A 21,869-nucleotide genomic window follows, 5' to 3' on the forward strand; every position below is an offset into this window, starting at 1 on the left:
TATTTATTTATTTATTCATTCATTTTGTAATTTAACACAGAAAGGAAGAATGTGTACACAAAATAAGTGTTGGCAATAAAAGAGAACATAACACTTTATATCATTGGAAAACATGAATAAGGTTGTTCTTGCCAGATTTGATCTACATGAAATTTGAATATAAAGTGTGAAGGTTGCTAGAATTAAATATTTCAACTTAGAGAGGTACTAAGTGCAATAAGATTTCAAGAGTGTTTAACATACTGTTTAAATAATTAAAAGATACAAAGATTTAAGACATCATATGAATACAGTTTTATATAGGCTACTTAACATATAACGTGATGATCCACACTCAATCTAAGTACGTGGCAGAATATGTACCATAAACTGGCTTGCCAACTTTCCATAAAACTATAAATAAGAAGGACTTTTATTTTGGTCTTATGGTGTGATGTCATAAGGTGGCGCTGCGACTCCGCGTCAGTTATGTTATGGCTGAAGAAAGGTTTGTGTTTTTAAGCATTTAAATTGATACAAATCGTTTAGCGCTTACTAACAATGCAAATTGAGTAAATTATTACTTAATGTAATATTGTCTTGCTTTATTTAACATTAATGAACGTTATTTTTGGTGAGTAAAGGCATCCACACATGAACCATACTATAGTAAAGTACTTTGCTGTGGTAATATAAAAACTATAGTAATATAATCAAATTACTTTACCCAGTACTGTACTAAGTTTTCTACAACTATATGGTATATTATACTACAATACACTACAGTCTACTGTAGTAAAATTAAAATACTACAGTATTACAGTTTATCAGTTCACTAGTTAATACTACAGTATGCTATAGCATTCATTAAAGTGTTGTAAATACTATAATACAGTATACTACATTTTACTATAGTATAGTTCAAAAACACTATAGTATTTTTTCATGTAGGCATGCTCAAACGGTATCCACTGGAAAATCTCTCTGTGCTCTTAAGCCAGAATTTAATTCTCTTCGCTTCTGGATAAACATTGTCAAAAGTTATCAACCAATCATTCTGACGACTGACCGATGAAAATGCTACATGAAATGTTATTAGCTGAGAGTGAACTGCAACTGGAATTCTTTCTACAATCAAAGACGGATCTTTAATTTCTTTACAATGTAGTAATATTTAACAATATTAATCAAATGTATCCTAGAAATGGCTTGGAATGGGGCACTTGGATGATTTGTACATATTCAGTACTGGTCGAAAGTTTGGAAACAATGTTTTTTTAATGTTTTTGAAAGTAGACTCTTAATCTCACCAATGCTGCATTTATTTGATCAAAAATACCGTAATACTGTGAATTATTATTATTATTATTATTATTATTATTATTATTACAATTTAAATTGGCTTCTGTAGCAGTATATTTTAAGTATAATTTATTCCTGTGATGGCAAAGCTCAATATTCAGCAGCCATTACTTCAGTGTCACATGATTCTTCACAAATCATTCTAAAGGTGTGTGCAGACGGTGTGATTTTGGCCACATCTGAGACAAATTTTTGCAAATCCTAAAAGATCCTAGGCTAAAATCTGTAGTCTTTGGTTGTTAGTTTGACATGTTCACCAACAGCCGATTAATCAATCAAATTTTACCTCAGACGAAATTCTGGCAGCGTCAGAAGATTTGCGAGATTACAACGAACGTCAAATTGACTTTGTTTTTCAAAGACAAGCCGTGATCAAAATGAACGCTAGAGATGTCTATGTTAGCCACCATTTCAGTCCCACGTGTAATGCAGCTCACAGTCATCGAATATTTATGGGTTTATGTAAAACTCCAGAAAAGTTTTCACGTGCGCATCCATTTTTAACGCGTCTTGACTGTTGTACAGTCTGACATAAATGAAAGCTGAGATCCCACAGTGTGACATGAGGATCATATTCGTACAGTCTGAAGAGCAACAATAGTAAAGGACTATTATAAATCGCACCTGGCTTAAGATCAATTTTTCTTATTATTAACAATGTTGAAAATAGTTTTAGCTGCTTTTTTTTTTTTTTTTTTTATCATGATACACTACCATCAAAAACGCTGTTGAAAAGACATGTACGTCTGGAACACAACAAACATGTAGCCAATCAGCATTAGTGGGCATATAATGGTGGAGGAGAGAGAGTGAGCAAGAGGGAGATTTGAAGAAAGATTTTAGAAAGAGAGATGAAACACAATAATGTGGAATATCACTGGAAAAAGAAGGGTTATTATCAGGCAAGAGCTTTAGGACCCACATTAGTATTAAAAAAAGCTTTCCAGCTCTAAGCAGGAAGACCTGAATATGGACACCGATGTTGCATTGATTTGCTCGATATGCGAGTAACGTATTGGTTTTGTGGTTTCACAGAATTATCAATAAAGGATTAATTGATTTTAAACCCTTACATTAACTTTACTACTTGATATATTTATGGAAATTAGTAAGAAGAACCCACCCTGTACAGCTATGATCAGCTGTTCAGCTGAGCTTTCGATGTGGTTATGGAAAGGCCGCAGCTGATATGTTGGTTCTTGTCACATGACCTGCAGTGCGCTTGCGTTGAGATGCAGCATAGGCGCGCCTGGAAAAAACTAGCGCGCTGCACCGCATGCGCATCGCTTCTAGTATGAGCGCGCTTGTCACTCGCCTACATTTGAAATAACGAACTTTCGCGCATTAAAGACGCGATATGTGAATGGCTCCTAATGGCAGAGAGTGGGATCTACAAGTATGAGCTGAAGAAAGTGTCAACTTCCACATCCATCCACCAGGCATACTCCACACGGCACACGATTAAAGGCCTTCTGAAGCGAAGCGATGCGTTTGTGTAAAAAATAAATAAATAAATAAAATAAAATAAATCCATATTAAACAAGTTATGAAGTAAAATATCTAGCTTTCGCCAGACCACCTTCCGTATTGCATTATTGCCATTGTTCCAGTTGAGATTTTAGTGCAAAATGATTGTAAACACAGTTTAGATATTTATTATATGTAATAACATTGAGCTTTTATATGCAATGGGTCTTAAAGATAGGGTAGCAATTTCGGAGCGGCTAGCGATAGCAAGCTAGCTTTGAAAGTATTAAATCTCAGCTTCCCTTCAGAGAGCTCTCCAAAACCACACCTTCTCCATATCACATGAACGTGTAGGTCACGCACAGCCATAGCAGATTCAGCAAAGCGTCATAAGAGACGGCGTTAAATTACTTAATGTCTCAAAGCATATAACATTACAATAATAGTGAACGTAGATAACTTACAGAGCTCTTATTTTATTATCTTGTACCACCTGACTGCTGTAGATTCATTTCACCGTTGATAGTGTTGACATTGAAATGCATAAATCCGAGTCTCAGGACTAGGGGTATGCGATATTGACAAAAACTGATATCTCTACATTTTCTTGAAAATGATAATTAGACAATATTTTGATGTGTTTATTGTATTGAATTTGATTATTTTTAATTTTGCACTAACTACTGAACTATAGAGACGCGCCCAGTGATTTTAGTTTGGATTTATTTTTCTTTCTGTTAATTATTCTCATCTTAATCATGACAGAGTGTCCAAACACACTGAAAAAACTTCTGGTGAAGCAACTGAGATCCACATGACACACTATTATAAAGATGGCGTTTATTAAAGAGGAGAGTGAAGACATGAAGATTGAAGAAACATTCAGAGTGAACCAAGATACTGAGGAACAAACAGGTTGGTTTAATTCTTAAAGCTGAACTCAGTCATTTGTCTTCAGTCAAATGTCCACCTCTACAGAAATGAATTTTATTTTTGGAAGAATGTCATATGAGTCTCTTAAGTGGTTTTATTTGACATGGAACGGGTCATTAGTTAGTCATCCGTTATTATGACGTGATAAATATTTGTTAGGCTGCATTCATGTTGTTATTTTTCCTAAATTAATGTTTATTAGCACTATACCAAAGTACCTTTCAAGCAAAGTCTGTTCACTCAGTGGCCATATTTCCAACACCTCTGGGCTCAAACAGCTTTAAAAAAACATATTTTTCAGGCTAGACCAGCCACGACATGTAAGTTACAGTGTTCATTCTAATGTTTGATCTGTGGTCAGTGATTTTTGATGTGTAATGATTCAAGTTCAGTCAGATATTCTTTGTCTAAAAATCGTTTAAAGCTGTTTATGCGTCAGTTAAATCAAGCCAGTAACTAAACAATCTTCTTCACATTGTTTCTTTTAGTAGTATGAAACAGACCCGGCGCCAGACAGAAATTCATAGACGGGCATTACATTTTTTCAGGAGGGCATATTCATTGCATAATAAAATTAATTATGAATTAAATGGACGGAAAAAAAGACGAGGAAGAACGTACCACTCCATTGACGCAATACAACAGTAAAGCTTTGGACATGAACCCTGATAGCACACGTACATCTCGGAGATGTCTATTTGATGTGTGTGTTTACGTCTGGAAGACGTAATTTTTAGTCTGCAGTACGTCTATAGGATGTTTCCTGTCAATATGTCAAATAGACGTTTAGAAGATGTCTTTAAAATGTTTATCATTTAGAATGTATGTAAATCTTAAAAATGTCTCAGATGTTTGTAAACAGCAGATGCTTTCCAGATTAAGTGATCTTTAACAGACATCTTGCAGACGTACGTGTTCTGTCTGGGAAGCAGTCTAAACACGCATTGCAGGGCTCGACATTAATGCTTGTTCGCTTGTCTGGGAGCAAGAGAAAGAGCAAGAGAAAGAGAATTAGTCAAGCCTGATTAAAACGGCAATAACAAAAAATAACTAGGTAACCACCAAAACGCGATAATGATTCTGCATTCATTAAGTCTAGGCAATCGATAGTGCATAATAATACATAATGTATAATGCACTGAGGCCAACAATGTTGTGCTGCCTCTCGATGAGAAATCGAAACACATGAGCGCAGCAAAAAAAGAAAAAGAAAGAAAGAAACTCCGTTAACACACTGCCAGTTGCGGCTCCTGGCCATACATTTAGGTAGGACAGATACTGGGTCTTAGCGCTAGTTTATGAAAAACATTTTGTAAACTTAATATCCTAATCGCTGAACATATCAGACACACTTTGGCAGAATTGTAATATCCTTGCGTTTTTCAGCCCCAGGGTGGCGCTCTAATGGTGATTGACAGACTTCAGTACACACGACAAACACATAGAATGCCATCTTAGAATTGCCTTAATGTAGCATTGCATCCGAATGTTGTTTTAGAATGTTACAATTCCAGTGAAGAAAACAGTCATGTCTATTCTCAGAAAAACATAACAAAAACACATTAGAACTACTGTATATAAAAGCTATTCACATGAGCTACTCCACATAGGAAAAACAGACATGCCAACTAGTTACTGACCTGATGCAGACATATCTGAAGTGGACTGATGTCGTCTTGGTCTGGAGCGAAGTTTATGTGAGGTAACGTCACATGGAAATAAGCAGGGCAGCCAGAAATCTGCCCCAATGGCTCTCTATGAGAGGGTGCTGCAGTTCCATTTTTCACCACAGATTTACACTGGAAATTTGTGGGGCGCTGTAGAGCTGCGTAGAGCTCTGATACCCATGCCGAATTCATGCGCTACATTTTTGTAAGGACCTTAGGTCATTTATTAGCTCAATTTAATTGTTACAGGGAATAAGAATTGAATCAACTGTAAGTAATTCACTGTAAATGATTCAGAATTAATATTTAACACTTCATCAATTATTCGTCCGGCGAAAAACTGAGGTTAAAGTATTTGACCAATTCTGGATAAAATATTATTCTGAGGCCAACAGTAACAATATTTTATTATGATTATTATGATTATAATTATTATATTATTATAAGCAAGAGGTAACTTGATCTTTTAAGTTTAAGTAATTTGACACACAGCACAAGAAATTCGTATATGTGAAAATCAAAACAAGTTTTATTGACTACTTCTAATGATTACAAGAAACTAAGGCTAAACACACGCATACATACATACGCACACACGCACACACATTCGCGGAGTTGATATGAGTTATGAAGAAAGTCCCAAATACTAACTAAACATCGCAACCTGAGGAAAATCACAAAAGCAGAGCTTTGGCTTGATTCTTTAGGTTTAAAGGAGTTTCACCAGTTTCCAGCTTCGGCTACTGGGCTTCAACGACTGTGCTTCAGTCCGACTTCTGACCGACCTTTTGACTGATTTCTGACCAATTTCTGACTACTAGCTATTGGGAAAGCATAGTTTTAAAGGAGGAAGTTAGCTCCGTCCCCCGATGTGTTTCTCCAATGAGACGTTGCTACGGAGCTTAGACACGCCCCGTCTATTGTCCATTGATTGTGATGTCCGTGGAACATAATCATGTTTATCAGTAACTTCATAAAGTTTCCTAATATTTCTCTGGTACCAAATTTCAATATTTCATTCACACAGAATTACAGAGAATTATAAATTCTGCATTTAGAACTCAAACATCATGGCATGTATTATTCTGTATATAGTTTAAAATGATCTCTTAATGATGGTCCATTTGAAATTCAAGATTGAGTCTGTAAGCATAAAGTCATTGAACAGCGACCGGAGTCACAAGTGACCGGGTCAAAAGGGATTGCTCCACACAAAGGAGGTATAGATAGGACATATTCGTCTTTAAATCCATTGATGGGTGTTTTCCTGTTCCGTCTGATAATACAAGAGGGTTTTGTGAGAGAGTCAATAGATTTAATGTGATCAGACCCTCGTGATAAGTTCTGATTAGTTTATTGCTGATGAGCTAAGAAGTCCTTTAGACAGAGTCCTTTGTTAAAAGAAGTCGTGTCATCACTTCTGTTAAGGCTAGGTTTTTCCTGTCAGGAAATGAATCTTTTGACCAAATGAAGCTTTGTTCAATCATGCCTCTGGCTGATAAAGCCATTTGGTAACGTCTGTCGAACGAGTCCCTACATTTTTATATAACCTGCTCACTTTACATCATAAAATCTGAAAAAAATATTTGTTGCAGAATGCTGAAGACATATATAAAATGTATTATTAGCCTAATTCAGTGTATATAGAGGCCTTTGTTTGGATGAATATTTTGGTGGGGCTCTGCCCCACCTGCCCATACAGACGAGCTGTGGCTACATACTGCGGTAAAAATTCAAAATGTTTGTATATTTATAACATATGATACAGTTAAGCAACTTTACACGACCAAAAGTGCCGAATACCATCACGATGGCCTGTCCAGGGCGGGCACTAGTGACTCACAGGGTAGGCCAGGCTCCCCAATGACACTAGTACTTCTTGTACAAACAACTTAAATTAGTTGGATTCTGTGGTTATTGTGGTTTAAAGCAAAGAAATTCACACATTCATCAAGGTTTAGAGACTTGGCTCGCCTGGACTCTACACTTAAGACACTGAGATAGCTCAGTCTATCATCATTAATGGTTGATTGCAGGTAACTTTTTACCAGCTTGAGAGTAAAGAAGCTGTGTTCACATGTAGCTGTTCTCATGATTATGGCAACAGCAATTTTGCAATCTAAAGAGCTCATTGAATACATCTTTACATGGCACAATGAGCATAATCAAATCTACAGTACTAGTGGGCTTCTGTATACCAGCTTGAAACTCCTCTCCAAAAATTCTTTTCATTTGGTGAAGTTGAATCTCAGGCGGATACAAAACTAATAAAATTTACTGTAGGTGGTCTGAATACGGTTCGTTTGAGGGTCTGTTTTCTTTGTTCTTCGTGATATGTGAAAGCATTGAGGTCCCGGTCCGCTGTACCCGCAGGCTTGCTGTTCCGTCTTTTCTGTCACTGCTGAAAACAAGGTCCATTCGTGATCGCGTTCGTGATTCGTGACTGTAATGAAAGTGATGAATTATAACATTAGTCTGTATAACGGTGATACAATTGGGCTGATGTGATCAAAATGCTGCATTTTTAACCAATTTGAGCTTATTTATTGACCCTACAACTTTAAGGTAAAAGAAGGCTGGGGGCGTATTACAGGAAGATCTTAACTTTAGAATCCTGTCTTATCTGTTTGATAACCATGGCAATTTCAGTTAGGACCTCATTCAGGACAAAAGCTATTACAGAATGACATTTCTTAAGTGCATAATCTTATCTAAAGATAGGAAACAGGATGCTTCTGTAATGCCGAACTTGACAAAAAAATCCTAAAAGCTCCAACGGTAAAAATCAAAAATAAATTCGACCTCATGTTATGTCAATCATGTTTGCGCACTGCCTCTGAAACTTTCGTCCGTCATAAAAATATTCGGATGAGGTTCGATTTTCTGCGTTTTTCGCATCTGTGGCACGCATTTTGAGAGACGTTTTGACAATTCAGAGCCACTGTATGTGAACGCAAAAATCCAGAATGCCATCTGACAAGTTGATCCACGTTGTCTACAGCAGAAAGCAAAAGCACTGTATGACAAACAACGTGCAGAATACAAAGAGACAGAGTATAAAGTCAGATTGTGCCAGTAGCAAAGTATCAAACTGAGCCACTGACATCCTGAAGTAAACTTTGAAATGCTCGGGATAATCACGCAGCTGAAGTGAACTCTCCTTTCTCTCTATGCAATCTCGGGATTGGATGGACCCAATATTTCCTCTTTCTTTTTCTCTTTTTAAGAAGAGAGAGGACAACTAAATCATGCTCACTGCTTGAAGACTTCATATTGTATTGTTTTTTTTAGGGATGCACCGATACCACTTTTTTTGGAGTACGAGTACGAGTACGAGTACTTGCATTTCAGTACTTACCGATACCGAGTACTTAATAAAAAAAAACATGATTTCAATTTACAGGTAACAGCTTTAGTCATATAAATTTAACAAAAAAAACAAGGGACTAGTTTGGAATTAAGAACATTTATTTAAAATGAAAAGCATGTTGTATGCAAAATATTACAGAATAAATAATTATAAAAAAAAAAAAATTAAAAAGTGACAGTGCAACTCAAGTATTTTTTTCAGTTTGTTGTAAACTCTGCCGCTTTGGACAACACAAGGGGCATTAATAAACATCTTTGCTATTTAGTGCACAATATTTGAATAAACTAACAACATCCACCAACATAGAACTGCGGCAGATAGTGCAACTGAGGTAGGTATTAACATCAAGTCTAAGACGACTCACTTAATGGAGCCTATTTAGAAAAAGTGAGTGGCAGGTTTTTTTTTAAGAAAAGTAGCTTTTCTGCATTATCAGCAGTCAGCCTGTTTCTGTTTTCATCTATAATGTGTGACACTGAGCTAAAAAGCCTTTCACTTTCCACACTTCTACATGGGGCTGAGAGGTATTTCTGGGCCATTTTAGCCAAAGTGGGGAACCTAATTTTGTTGACACCCCAGTACTTCAGAGGACTGTCTTCACGAGGGCTTGGGGCCTCTCCGAGGTATGTGTCGAGCTCAATGGCAGCACCTGCTGCCAGCGGCTGTGCTGCCTGGGGCTGCTCCTTAGCGATTTCTTCAAATACAGTGTCCAGACTGCTGCTAGTGCTGGCCTGGGCCTTGAGGAACAGTTTAGCAGGAGGTTCTGCAGCTTCTGCCCGACTCTCCTCTGCCTCAGCTCTGGACATCATCTGCAGCTCCTGCTTCAGGTGCAGCTTGGCCTCCGGAGCAGTGTTGTTGGAGAAGAAGCGATCTTTATACCTGAACAAAATTCATGAATGTATTAATATGTGGAAAAATAGGACAGATTTTAGTTTCCCCTAAACCACTGTCATAAATGCCAGCCATTTGGCTTTCTGGTAGTAATAAGGGAAATATATTTCATATTATATATATTGCATACATTTGTATTTGTGTATTTTAGTTGTATTTTTTTTTTTGTATTGTGTATTTAGTACAAAAATATAATATAATATTTCAGATGGAAATTAATCTTACATTTAGTACTGTAGTTTATCATAATAGCACACAGACTTTACCTTGGGTCAAGTATGGTGGAGATGAAGTACAGTGGATTGGTCTCGACGTCACTGAAGCGCTTCTTGACAGCTTCCAGTAAGGTTGCTTTCATTGTCTTGACGCCGTGGTCCTCGTCTGTTTCTCTGTTTAGAAGTCTCACTAGCACAGTCACAGCTGGGATGACATCAGAGGCTAGTGCGTCGTAGCTGCTCACTTTTTTAGTTAGTTTCTCAAAGGGGGCGAGGATGGCAACAGTCTTCTCCATAAGAGCCCATTGGTGAGCGGTGAGATAGCCAGGGAGTTTATGCTCGGGCACATACACCCCCAGCACTCGCTTTTGCTCAATGAGGGACTGGAGCATGTAATACGTGCTGTTCCAGCGTGTCTGTACGTCCTGCTGCAGTCTCTTTATTGGCTGGTTGAGCTGTCCCTGAATGTCCTCGAGGCGGGAGTAGGCTAAGGCGGAATGTTTAAAATGCCCAACTATTTTCCGCCCCACTGCTATAGCATCAGCTATGCTCCTCTGTGCTAATAAGCCCTCGTGAACAGCCAGTTGGAGCATGTGCGCGACACACGGCAGACTTGGGAGCCCTGCGTCATTCATGGCTTTAATCATGTTTTTGGCATTGTCACGAAGCACAACATGTACTGATGTTTTAGGTATACCCCATGTCTGGAGCATTTCCTCAAACACATGTGCTATAGCCTGGCTGGTGTGCGAGCCGCGGAATTGTTTCGCATGTAATATGGCTCGTTGCGGCGTGAAACTTTCGTCTATCCACTGGGAGGTTAGGCTAATTAGCGACACAGTGCTAACACTGCTTGTCCAAATATCCGTGGTGAAACTAAACGCAGAGGAGGCTTGCAGTAGGCTGTGGATATGTTTTTTCACGGAGTCGTGTAGTTTAGGCAGCTCTGTGTCAGTCATGTAGCGGCGGCTTGGGACATCATATCTGGGCTCCAAAACATGGAGGAGACGCAGGAATCCCACATTTTCTACCTCCGAGAGTGGCTGGTCACTCAATGCAATGTACTCGATAATTGCCTGTGTTATTTTCACAGCACGTGGATTGTCTCTGGACATTTTCTCTCGTCTTGCAAGAGTTTGCTGCAGCGTGGGTTGTGTTGGTTTAGAAGCGTGGGTAAACTCTTTGTACTCATTGTCATGTTGGGATTTTAGGTGCTTGATTAAATTACTTGTGTTAAATGCGCTACCTTTTGAGCCTCCTCTGGACAATTTCGCTGAGCACAATTTGCAGTCCGCCTTTGTTTTGTCGTCTTCATTCACTTTGAAATAGTTCCACACAGCTGACATGTTGTCTCGCCTCGCCTTCTCCCCGCTCTGAGCTGCAGCCGGGGCGGGGCCTGGGGGCGGGCACTCGGCGCCTTTGATTAACCCCTTACACGCCGCTCAAACATAGACATTTCTCAGACCGTGGTATCGGTCCCCGGTATCGGGGGACTTTTAACGAGTACGAGTGCTTTAGAAAATGTGGTATCGAGGCCGTTACCAGATACCGGTATCGGTATCGATGCATCCCTAGTTTTTTTGTTCGTTTTTTTCCCCGCAACGCATTCATTAATACACATCGGATTCAGTGTGCAAGGTCTCTGTGCGTGATGAATTTTTAGGATTACGAATACGAAAAAACGCATACAAAAATTGTGGACTCAGTGTGCAAAGGCCTTAAGGGTTAAACTAAACAGACAACTCACAATGGCTACAGTGAATAAGACTTACTTGTAACTTTTAGATGGAGATGTCATGACACTAGTGGAGGCTACCTCTAGTATTCCCCAAAGAATGTTGCATTACTCATCAAAGCAACGGCTGTCTTGCACAACAAATGCAGACTAGCAAAACTGCCAGACCCAGAAGTAGATGCAGCAGAGGAGAATGAAGCAAGACCTCAGCCGGAAGGACAAAAGGCTCTACATGAGGAATCGGCTCATTCAAAGATTTTTTGCAAAATAGACGTCGGTGTAGAATGCCCCAAAATGGGATGAAATAATTGCATGAAAATATTCTAGTTTAATTTATATAAATTTTTTGTTAAATGAACATTGCAGAGAAGAATGAAAGTAATAAATGCAATGAAATCACTTTTTGAATAATGTATTTTATTTATTTAAATTAACATTGCAATGCATAGAAAAAGAAATGACATCAAAGAAGCCTAACACATTAAGAATCTACAATTCTGTGATCTTTCCATCTGCAGTCTTTCTTTAACTCCAACCTCTTCCCTCTGTACAACTCTAGTTTCTCCCTCTCTAGCAACTGTGTTGCATGGCTCGAAGTGGAGACTTTCTGTATTTTTGCTGTAAAACAACATAAGCCTAAGTCATCTTCATTCATTGATATAGCGCTTTTCACAATACAGATTGTTTCAAAGAAGCTTCACAGTGATAATAGGAAAATTAATAGACAGAGATTGTTTTGGCTTTACAGCAGTTCTAGGAAAAAGTTGTTATTGAGCTAAAATAGATTTAATCACTTCTGTTGTAAAAATTGTTAACTTAGGGGCAGCTTAAATGACACCTTTTTAACTGAAAACAAGACATTTAATGTATTCTTGCCGTTCATTTATGTGTTTAGCTAAATTACATGCACAGAATTCAACATATAGACATGGTGAGAATTATTGCATAATGTACATGGGGGTAGCTGAAGGGGTACTGATGTTCTCTCCACCAGATCTGACAGCTGTATTGTTGACAGTTCACTTTGGTCCAGCTCCATCTCCAGTCCTACCTCGTAACCAGCAGGGATGCCTGGGTCCATAATGAAAGCATAGCTGTATAAATTTCATATTAGCACTGACGTTTTTTTGCTACCTTCAAACCAAACGTTACAAAACAACCGGCTCTGTGTTGTGTTACCTTCATAGTGCACCTTGTTGATGACAGCTAGCATTCTTTTTTCCGTAGAGGTTAGCAATGAAGCATCGCTTGTTCCCCCTCCCATTTTCTTTACCTCTTTTGCCTGTATAGTAGCTTTCTTCTTCATTTTGCTTGCAAGAGTGGTGAATTTTTTTTCTTCACAGACTGCGCTACGAGAAACGCCAGACACCGCAGACACATTTTCAGCAACTTTTGCCCACTCTCTTTCCTTATCTTCGTGAGTGAGCGAAGGTGAAAACTTGCCTAATAAAACAGGCTTCACCTTTTCAACGGAGCTTATCAAAATTTCAATTTCTGCTGCACTGAAATTGAAAGCACGCCGTTGTTTGTCCATTTTGGTTTTATTTTTACCTCAGAAGCAGTATGCAGACCTGACAGTTGATTACCGAACTCGATGGGGCGGTTTAATATTTCCTAACTACAGATAAGATGAGATTTTGTAAGATAAGATAAGAATCCTAAATCAATTTAAGATTTGCTTCTGTAATGCGAATTTGTGAAAAATCCTACTCGTATCTTAAGACCTAAGATAGAAAGTTTCTGTAATACGCCCCCTGTTCTACAAACATTAGAAAACAAACAACAATTTACTGTCAACACAACACTTGGGTTTTTTACTTTAGAAAACCACATAACAGTAAATCCTTCGAGACCTAAAATCTTTTGTGCAGAGGGTTTTGATCCACTAATTCATTATTCCGTAGTTTAGCAGATAGAAGAAAAAAAATAACTTGCCATCCCATCCTTTATACAAATAATACACACTGCTATAGAATTATGAAGTTTTGTTAGTTTATGAGGAAATATAAAACTGAGTATCATCTGCATAACATAGTGAAGTCTAATGATAATGTCCCTCATAGGAAACATAAGGAGAAAATCAGAGGATCTAATACGGAGTCCTGCAGTTGTAGCGGACAGATAGATGGGACCTGAACCATGCTAATGCTTGTCCACAAATGTCAACATAATTCTCAAGCTGTCCAAGAGAATGTTGTGGTCTGTGTTGATGAAACATGTAACTTTCTGTGCTACAATTGGGCTTAAATCCTGGATGATTTTTTTTATAGATACATTACTCTGAGAGGACAATATTTTTCTAATATATTCAGATTTGAGATTCGTCTGTAATTAACTAGTTCCCTTGTGAGACTATGTATATACAGTATGAGTGGGTGGGTGGGTTTTTGTTGTTTTTAGGATAAGGGGTTTGATAACTGCCAGTTTTAAGGTTTTTGGGATGTGTCCTAAACAAAGCAAAAATTTGACAATGTTGAGAAGAGGTTCTGAGATTAAAAGTAACACCTTTTTTAGTACCTTAGTAGTTATGGGATCTAGCATACATGTTTTTGGTTTTGATGCCTGTTGCTTTGTGCCAGCAAACGGGTTAACTTTTATTTCTTTTTTACCTTAGACTTGATGCTACTGAAAGTGGAGAGTGAAGTCCTGAATGATACGGAAGAGAAAGATCAGTATGAGAAATGTCATGCTTTCATTACTCGAGAAAAATCATTTAGTTGCTCAGATAATGAAAAGACTTCGTCACGAAGAACAGCTCAGAAGACAGGAGATGGAAGTTATTTCACCTGCTTTAAATGTGGAAAATGTTTCAGTCAACATGAAAACCTTACAGTCCATATGGGAATTCACACTGGAGAGAGCCCTTATACCTGCCAACAGTGTGGAAAATGTTTTACTCAAAAGGGAACCCTTAACAGGCACATGAGAATTCACACTGGAGAGAGCACTTTCACCTGCCAACAGTGTGGAAAGAGTTTCACTCAAAAAGGAAACCTTAAAAAACACATGAGAATTCACACTGGAGAGAAGCCTTATTCCTGCAGACTATGTGCAAAGAGTTTCACAGCAGCACTAAACCTTAAGTATCACATGAACCGTCACAGTGGAGAAAAGCCATTCAGATGTGATCAGTGTGAAAAGAGATTCACCCGTAAGGTACACTTTAATAACCACATGAAGATTCACTCAAAAGAGAACTGTTTTATATGTCATCAATGTGGAAAAAGTTTCCCTGAAAAAGGAAACCTTAAAATCCACATGAGACTTCATACTGGAGAGAAGCCTTACACATGCCCTCAGTGCAGAAAGAGTTTCACATATAAAAAATCCCTTGATGCCCACATGAGAAATCATACTGGAGAGAATCCTTTCACCTGCCATCTGTGTGGAAAGAGCTTCACTCAAAAAGGAAACCTTAAAATCCACATGGGAATTCACACTGGAGAGAGCTCTTACTCCTGCCAACAGTGTGGAAAGAGCTTCACTCAAAAAGGAACCCTTAACAGGCACATGAGAATTCACACTGGAGAGAACCCTTTCACCTGCCAACAGTGTGGAAAGAGTTTCAGTCAAAAAGGAAACCTTAAAAAACATGAGAATTCACACCAGAGAGAAGCCATATACCTGCAGGCTGTGTGGAAAGAGTTTCACGGTACAGCTAAACCTTAGGTTATCACATGAACTGTCACTGGAGAAAAACGCTTAGTTGATAAGTGTGAAAAGAGATTCACATATAAGAAAACCTTAAAGTGTACCTTTGCCAATTTTCAACTCGCTTTGTATTGTAACAATGTCTGTAGTATATGTAAATCAAAAAGGTTTACCCGTTCTCCGTTACTTGAACCAGAGTCCTGCACGGGTCCTTTTTGATAAACCTGAACCCGCCCTGCACACGCAGTAATAAACAGAACACCCGACCCGTTATCCAACAGAAACACTCATTTAAGTCCCGAACTGACCCGTAAAAACTGCAACCTGAACGGCACCCGCATTAAATCTCCTACATGAGGTAGACAAAAATCATTTTCACATAAAGCCTAACACAAGCAATAAAACCAACATTAGACATTCTGAGTCGATGCAATTACAAACATTGTATTAAACAACACAAGTAAAATAATAGAGCAAAGAATGTTTTGGTAGGCCTATTTAACTTTAAGGTTAAAGCTAGTTAATATTTTAGCAGATTCACTTGGCATTTAAATGCGGTTGTCTCTTCTGAAACTCAGCAGTGTTTACCTGGCTGCTGGTCCTCTTTGTAGCAGCACGGAAAATAAGCTAAAACTTTTATTCTAATTGAGAATATATTAAATGCATAAAGCGACCATGCTACCTTTAATATCACTATAGCTTTCAATCAGATGAAGCGTGATTGGCTACAATGCGAGAAGCCTTACATCTTCAGACAAGAGCATGAACACAAGCATGGGACCATTTGAAAACAGCTGTCAAATGCACTGAATTCAGATGAAATAGTCTTGGCTATTTCACCCGCAGTCCGCCTGTGCCTACCGTGAGTCCGAACTGCAGACATTTTTTATTATCCCACTTGTTACATTAAATATTAGCGGCGGGTACATACACGCTTGCAGGACTCTGACCTGAACCGATTATACCTGAATACGATTATACATGTTTATTTGTCAGCAAAATTCTGGGTGAAAACTATAGATTATACTTCTACATATTTCTGTCCTCACCCACAAACAGTCAGATAGACAGAGGGTTATTAACTTAAGTTATTGTAAGGGTAGGTTTATCACTGAAAATTGTATCCTACTGTCTACCCTTTAAACAGCATTATGGTAAAAATGGAACACTATGGCAACAGCTTTCTTACCTGTACGTGACCGTGTTTTGCTTCAGGGGGAACTGACAGAACGGTAGTTTCTTTCAGGTTTTCTTGTCTCTTTTTCCCAAAACGCTGTGGTCCTGGTCATCCAGTTTGAACTGTCAACTACAAACTGTTTTTTCCCTCCATATTTACAGTTCTTTGCATCAGCCACTGCCTACAATGGTCTGGATGCTTCACTGGAAACCAAAAGTAACTTACTCACCCTAAATGTTTACTCTTTGAATTCTTGCACCCGGAAACAAAACAAATCAACACAGTTATGAATTAAAATTTGCTACACTCCCACATGAGAAATCACAGAATCAGTGAGAGAAAAGCAGCTGGTCCAGTGGAGTAATGGGAAGAATCCTTAAGAACTGCACAGACCAGTTAGGGGGGATATTCACTACCATCTTTAATCTCTTGCTATTACAATCCACAGTTCCCACCTACCTCAAGTCAGCAACAATCATCCCAGTACCAAAGAAAAGCACAGTGAACTGCTTAATGACTATTGACCAGTTGCCTTAACCCCCATCAACACCAAATGTTTGGAAAGACTCATCCTCTCTCATATTAAATCTTCTATCCCTGCCGACCTTGACCAATATCAGTTTGCTTATCGTGCGAACAGATCGACATAAAATGCAGTCATCACAGACCTGGACCAAAGAAAAACCTATGTAAGAATGATGTTTGTGGATTTCAGTTCAGCTTTTAATACAGTCATTCCCCATAAACTGGTTCAAAAAACAACCTGGGATTAGGCAGATCACTGTGTACATGGATACTGGATTTTCTGAGCAATAGACCACAGAACGTAAGGATGGGAGATCAAACATCATCCACTTTAACCCTGAACACTGGCATGCCACAGGGATGTGTCCTTAGTCCCATCCTCTACTCCCTCTTCAGCAATGACTGTTCCCCCATTCATCCTAGCAATACCATTGTCAAGTTTGCTGATGATACCACCATAGTAGGACTGATAACAGACAACAGCGAGACAAGCTACAGGGAGGAGATTCATCATTTCACAGAATGGTGCTCTCAAAATAATCAGGACTTATATATGACTAAAACCAAGGAATTGATTGTGGACTTCAGAAAATCCAAGTGCACTGAGTACTCTGTCCTCTGCATACACAACAATGAGGTAGAGAGGGTACAGAGCTTGTAATAAAAGTAAGAGATTGTAATAGCGAGAGATGAAAGATGGTAGTGAATATCCCCGCTAACTGGTCTGCGCAGTTCTTAAGGATTCTTCCCATTACTCCATCTGTACCAGCTGCTTTTCTCTCACTGATTCTGTGTAGTGTGGATCTGATTTGATCCACATCAGTTCTCCCTCCTACCCTCTGGGAGAAGATACAGACTAATAAAATCCAAAAGAAACAGACTGAAAAACTTAAATGCATAATACCCCTTCACACTTGAGCAATAAACCCATAACTTAAATGAAGAAGTACAATAACACCCATCTTTTTCATAAGTCTCATTTCCTTTTCTGAGCGCAAGTTCAGCATGAGCCCATTCGCAATCTCAAAAAATATTCTCAAAATTATCATTTTCAACATCTTCAAAATCAATATTTTGATCGCTGATAGCTTCACCAGATCCTCCATCAAAGTGATAGTGACACTCATTTGATTACATTCAGTACTTGCTCAGCAGTAAATTGCTGAGCCATTTCACGTTTTGCCTGTTCTTTCATTTCTGTCTGATTGAAAAGTCACTTCATCATTGTGTATCAGACATGGCTACCTTGTGGAATAAAGGTGAAATGTGCTTATATCCATCATCAAAGATTCAATTATTGTTGTGCAACAAAAAAATATACGTACACTGATACACACCTTGGGTCGTTAGCGACCCTATACAATTTTTACAAAAAATTAATGGGAAAATATGCATTCTTTTATAATTTTGATTTTTTTTTTTTCTTGTTATATTCTTTATAATGAATTGATTGAGGAATACTAAGAAGGTTGATGTCTAACTTTGAAAAATGAATGAGGGGGAAGGTAGCGAATGATGTCCTGGGTCAATAAAGACCCGAGGTCTTTATGCATTTAAGGGTTAACTCTTACATTTTATTTCTTATGTATCTTTTTTGCACTACATACAATTTGCACATTGTTTAAAGTTTGCTCAGTTTACATTTTAACCTTTACAAATTTGTATTTGTGTTTTTCTTCAGTAAAAAAAAATCACTGGTCAAACGGGTACTTTCTTACTTTCTTAATGATTTAATATTTCATGAGCATGTAATGTACCAACTGATACATGTAAATGATAAAATACCCTAATGATAAAAGCCTGTTTAATAAAAAAATGCAAGGGAGACATATTATACTTTGAAAGATAGTACAAAAGTTTGATTATTCATATGATCCGAGATTTATATTATTGGGGGATGAATCAATTCTTCAAACTGATCAAAGGAAGAATTTACGTTTAGTTAAGATGGCTCTGATAGCAGCAAAGAAATGTATAGCTATACAGTGGAAATCAGAACCTCCTAGGCCTAGTGAATGGCTTAGAGAACTTTCGTCCTATGTGCCTGTTGAAAAAATAATGTTTAATCTGAAAAAAAAAAGTCATCAATGTTTGGAAAGATTTGGGGCAAATTTATTGCATATGTGAAGAATTTGGATGTTACTTTGATTGAAAATGCTGATGTGACAATTTAACCCGTCTTGACTTTAATCTCTTTATTATCAGAATTGTTATATATGTATTTTTATATTTTATTTATTTTTTATTATTCTTGTTTCTTGTTTCATTTTTCTTTTTTTTTTTTTCTTTTTTTACACACCAACTCAATGCCTCGCAATGAGGTTCATTAAGTGCTCTGTCTAGTGAGGATGGGATGGGGTGGAAGAGTGGTTAGAAAAGAATGTTTACTTGTAAATTCATACTGGTTCTGTAAATTGTTGATGTGAAAATAATAAAAAATATTGATTTAAAAAAAAAAAAAAAAAAAAAGCTTGATTATTCATGTTGTCTGCCCTGTCAAGTGTATTGTCAACTATTCAAGTAATGCATCAGATCCTCACGTACATCCCTGCCCTCCTCCTCAACAGCCTGTGCCAGTGACACCACAGGCTCTGCGGGTGAAGGTAAATCTAATGCATTCTCATAGGCTTCTCCATGACTCTTTTACAAAGGTTATGTAGAGCACAGCATGTCAGCACCATAGATTTCACAATGTTGATCGCACAGTCATTTCTTTTCCTAAGGTAACCCCATCGTCCTTTCAGTCTACCAAAAGCATTTTTAATCACTACATGTGCTCTGCAGATTTTCATGTTGTACACTTGCTGTTCTGTTGTCAGCCGTCCAGTGTTAACAAATGGTTTTAAGAGCCAGTTCTGCAAGGGATAGGCAGTCCTCCTAGGATGTAGTAGCCAACATTCACCCCACCAATGTGTCTGGTGTAAGCTGGTATGTGGTTTCCACGGCTTGCCAACTACCACAGTGTGGACCATCTCAAAACCTGATCATCATGCAGGCTTCCAGAGAGTCCTGTGAAAACATTCCAGAAAAGTCCCTTTCCATCCACAACACCTTGAAGGATGGTGGAGTGCCAGCCTTTATGGTTGAAATTGTCACAGTGATAGTCCTGTGGTGCTATGATGGGTACGTGTGATCCATCAATAGTACCAATACACTATGGGATCCCCCACCTGTTCTCAATATAGGCAGGCATTTCTTGAAACTTCTTCTGATCTGGAAAACGAATTTGTTCTGGTACCAACAAGATCTCTGCTACAGCACAGAACTCTTGAACACACCAACACAGTTATGCATGCTCCAAAAAGATGTCCAACACTTCTGTATTCTGAGACAGATGCAAGCTTCCTCAGGGCGATGGCTACTCTCTTCTTTAGAGGTACACACAAGCAGAAGTGTGCGTGTTGTCTCTCCATCACCGGATGCAGTTTATTGCACAAGTATGTAAACTTTTCTTTGGACATTCTAAAGTTCTCCAGCCACTGAGTGTTTGTAAAACCGGGAACAATCACATCCCACCACTCAAAAACTCGGTTAAATGTCCAAACAGATGGTCTGTTGCAGCGACTTTTTGAAATACGATACATCTGAAATAGACAAAATATGCATTAATACGCTCAGTTCATTATATTCTTTGTGGCAGTGATATAGTGATTAAGACCCTAAACACATTGCTAAATGCAAAATTAGCTTACCCTCGTGCTCCGTCGAGCAAACCAAGTGATCTAGTCGTCTGCGCTTTGTTGTTTGAGTTCCCAGACTTTGTTTTTTTTAGCAGTATTTTGTTTTGCTGCCATCAGTCTCCTTTGAAACAAACTTCTTCGTCTTGCAGTGAAAAACATCCACATGCCGAGAATCAAGTACACCATTCCTTCGATAGGGTCCATTGCTCCTGTTTCGCGCGTTTGTTTTGTGTCACATTTACGATGATGTCGTGGCAGTAGAGGTGCCAACTATAATGTAATCCCACCCACTTTGAAGCGGAACTAACTGCAATGGAAGAGTAAACTGAGCCAAAGCGTGCCGAGCCGAATCGTACCACGCAGTGAAAAAGTAAAACGAGCAGAGCCGAGTCGTACCACACAGTGGAAAAGCACCATATAAGGAACATGTACTATACATCTCCTTATTCATCCAGGGAACTGTGCACACAAAGTGGAAACCACACCTGGAATAAAAGCCAATGTAATCGCACCCACTGACACAGAAATGTGATAACTCAACCAATTCAAATTAAGCTTGGACTCTATGAGTTCAAGACATTGCCAACCAGAACACTGAGAAAGGTTTGGAAAAGAAATAATGTTTTTAGGACCTTGGAAATGCTTTGTTTTATTTAACTGTTTGGATTGGGACAAAGAACATTTATCAGGGGGACTCTTAACTTAGAATGCAGATAGAAACGTATCATTCCAAGGTGATGAACTGTCTCAAGGTTTTCTGAAATCTGCGAGCTTCTAATGTTATCAGGGGCCAGTATAACTCGTAGCAACATTTCTTGGAAATTGATGCAAAACAGAGAGCATTAAAGATGACACAATTTCAATATTTTCATGGCTTTCAATTAAGTAAAAGCCTCTTCAGAGGAAGCAGAATTTTTCCTCCAACCATATATGGCGTCAAAGGGTAATGATCATTCAGATCTTGAGGCTCAAGTGTTTCAAAAGATGTTAAAGCTGTTGTTTCAACAATCTCATAACACCTGTTGTATTCAATATACCAAGTGGACAGCTGCTGGCACATGAAAACATACTTTGCTGCAGTCCACAAGAATGTGCATTATTCTGTGAAACTCTGGCAAACCACTGTACCCAGAGCTGATAAAACCATGCCTTTCTAGTAGTGGATTTTTTTGAAATTTCACACTTGCATCTAGGAGATACCATCTCTCTATGCGGAT

General features: G+C 38.3%; 1 protein-coding gene across 1 annotated transcript; it reads left to right on the plus strand.

Moving 5' to 3' along the window:
• Positions 1-430: 430 nt before the first annotated feature.
• On the plus strand, positions 431-20,105 carry LOC125244519 (zinc finger protein 501-like). Its single transcript, XM_048154590.1, has 5 exons — positions 431-487; positions 3,574-3,723; positions 14,234-15,092; positions 17,369-17,618; positions 19,935-20,105. Exons 2-5 carry the CDS (start codon positions 3,642-3,644, stop codon positions 20,103-20,105), a joined length of 1,362 nt encoding a protein of 453 aa, XP_048010547.1. The 5' UTR covers positions 431-487; positions 3,574-3,641.
• Positions 20,106-21,869: the final 1,764 nt, after the last annotated feature.

Source organism: Megalobrama amblycephala, linkage group LG14 (genome assembly GCF_018812025.1).
Source record: "Megalobrama amblycephala isolate DHTTF-2021 linkage group LG14, ASM1881202v1, whole genome shotgun sequence".
NCBI lineage: Eukaryota > Metazoa > Chordata > Actinopteri > Cypriniformes > Xenocyprididae > Megalobrama > Megalobrama amblycephala.

Bases quoted from the DNA above. Each gene is read 5' to 3' on its own strand.
- LOC125244519 (XM_048154590.1), top strand. From the start codon at position 3,642: ATGGCGTTTATTAAAGAGGAGAGTGAAGACATGAAGATTGAAGAAACA. The intron at 15,093-17,368 runs AAAGAGCTTCAC...CTCCCTCTTCAG, and splicing joins TACTCCTGCCAACAGTGTGG to CAATGACTGTTCCCCCATTC. The intron at 17,619-19,934 runs GTACAGAGCTTG...CAACTACCACAG, and splicing joins ACAACAATGAGGTAGAGAGG to TGTGGACCATCTCAAAACCT.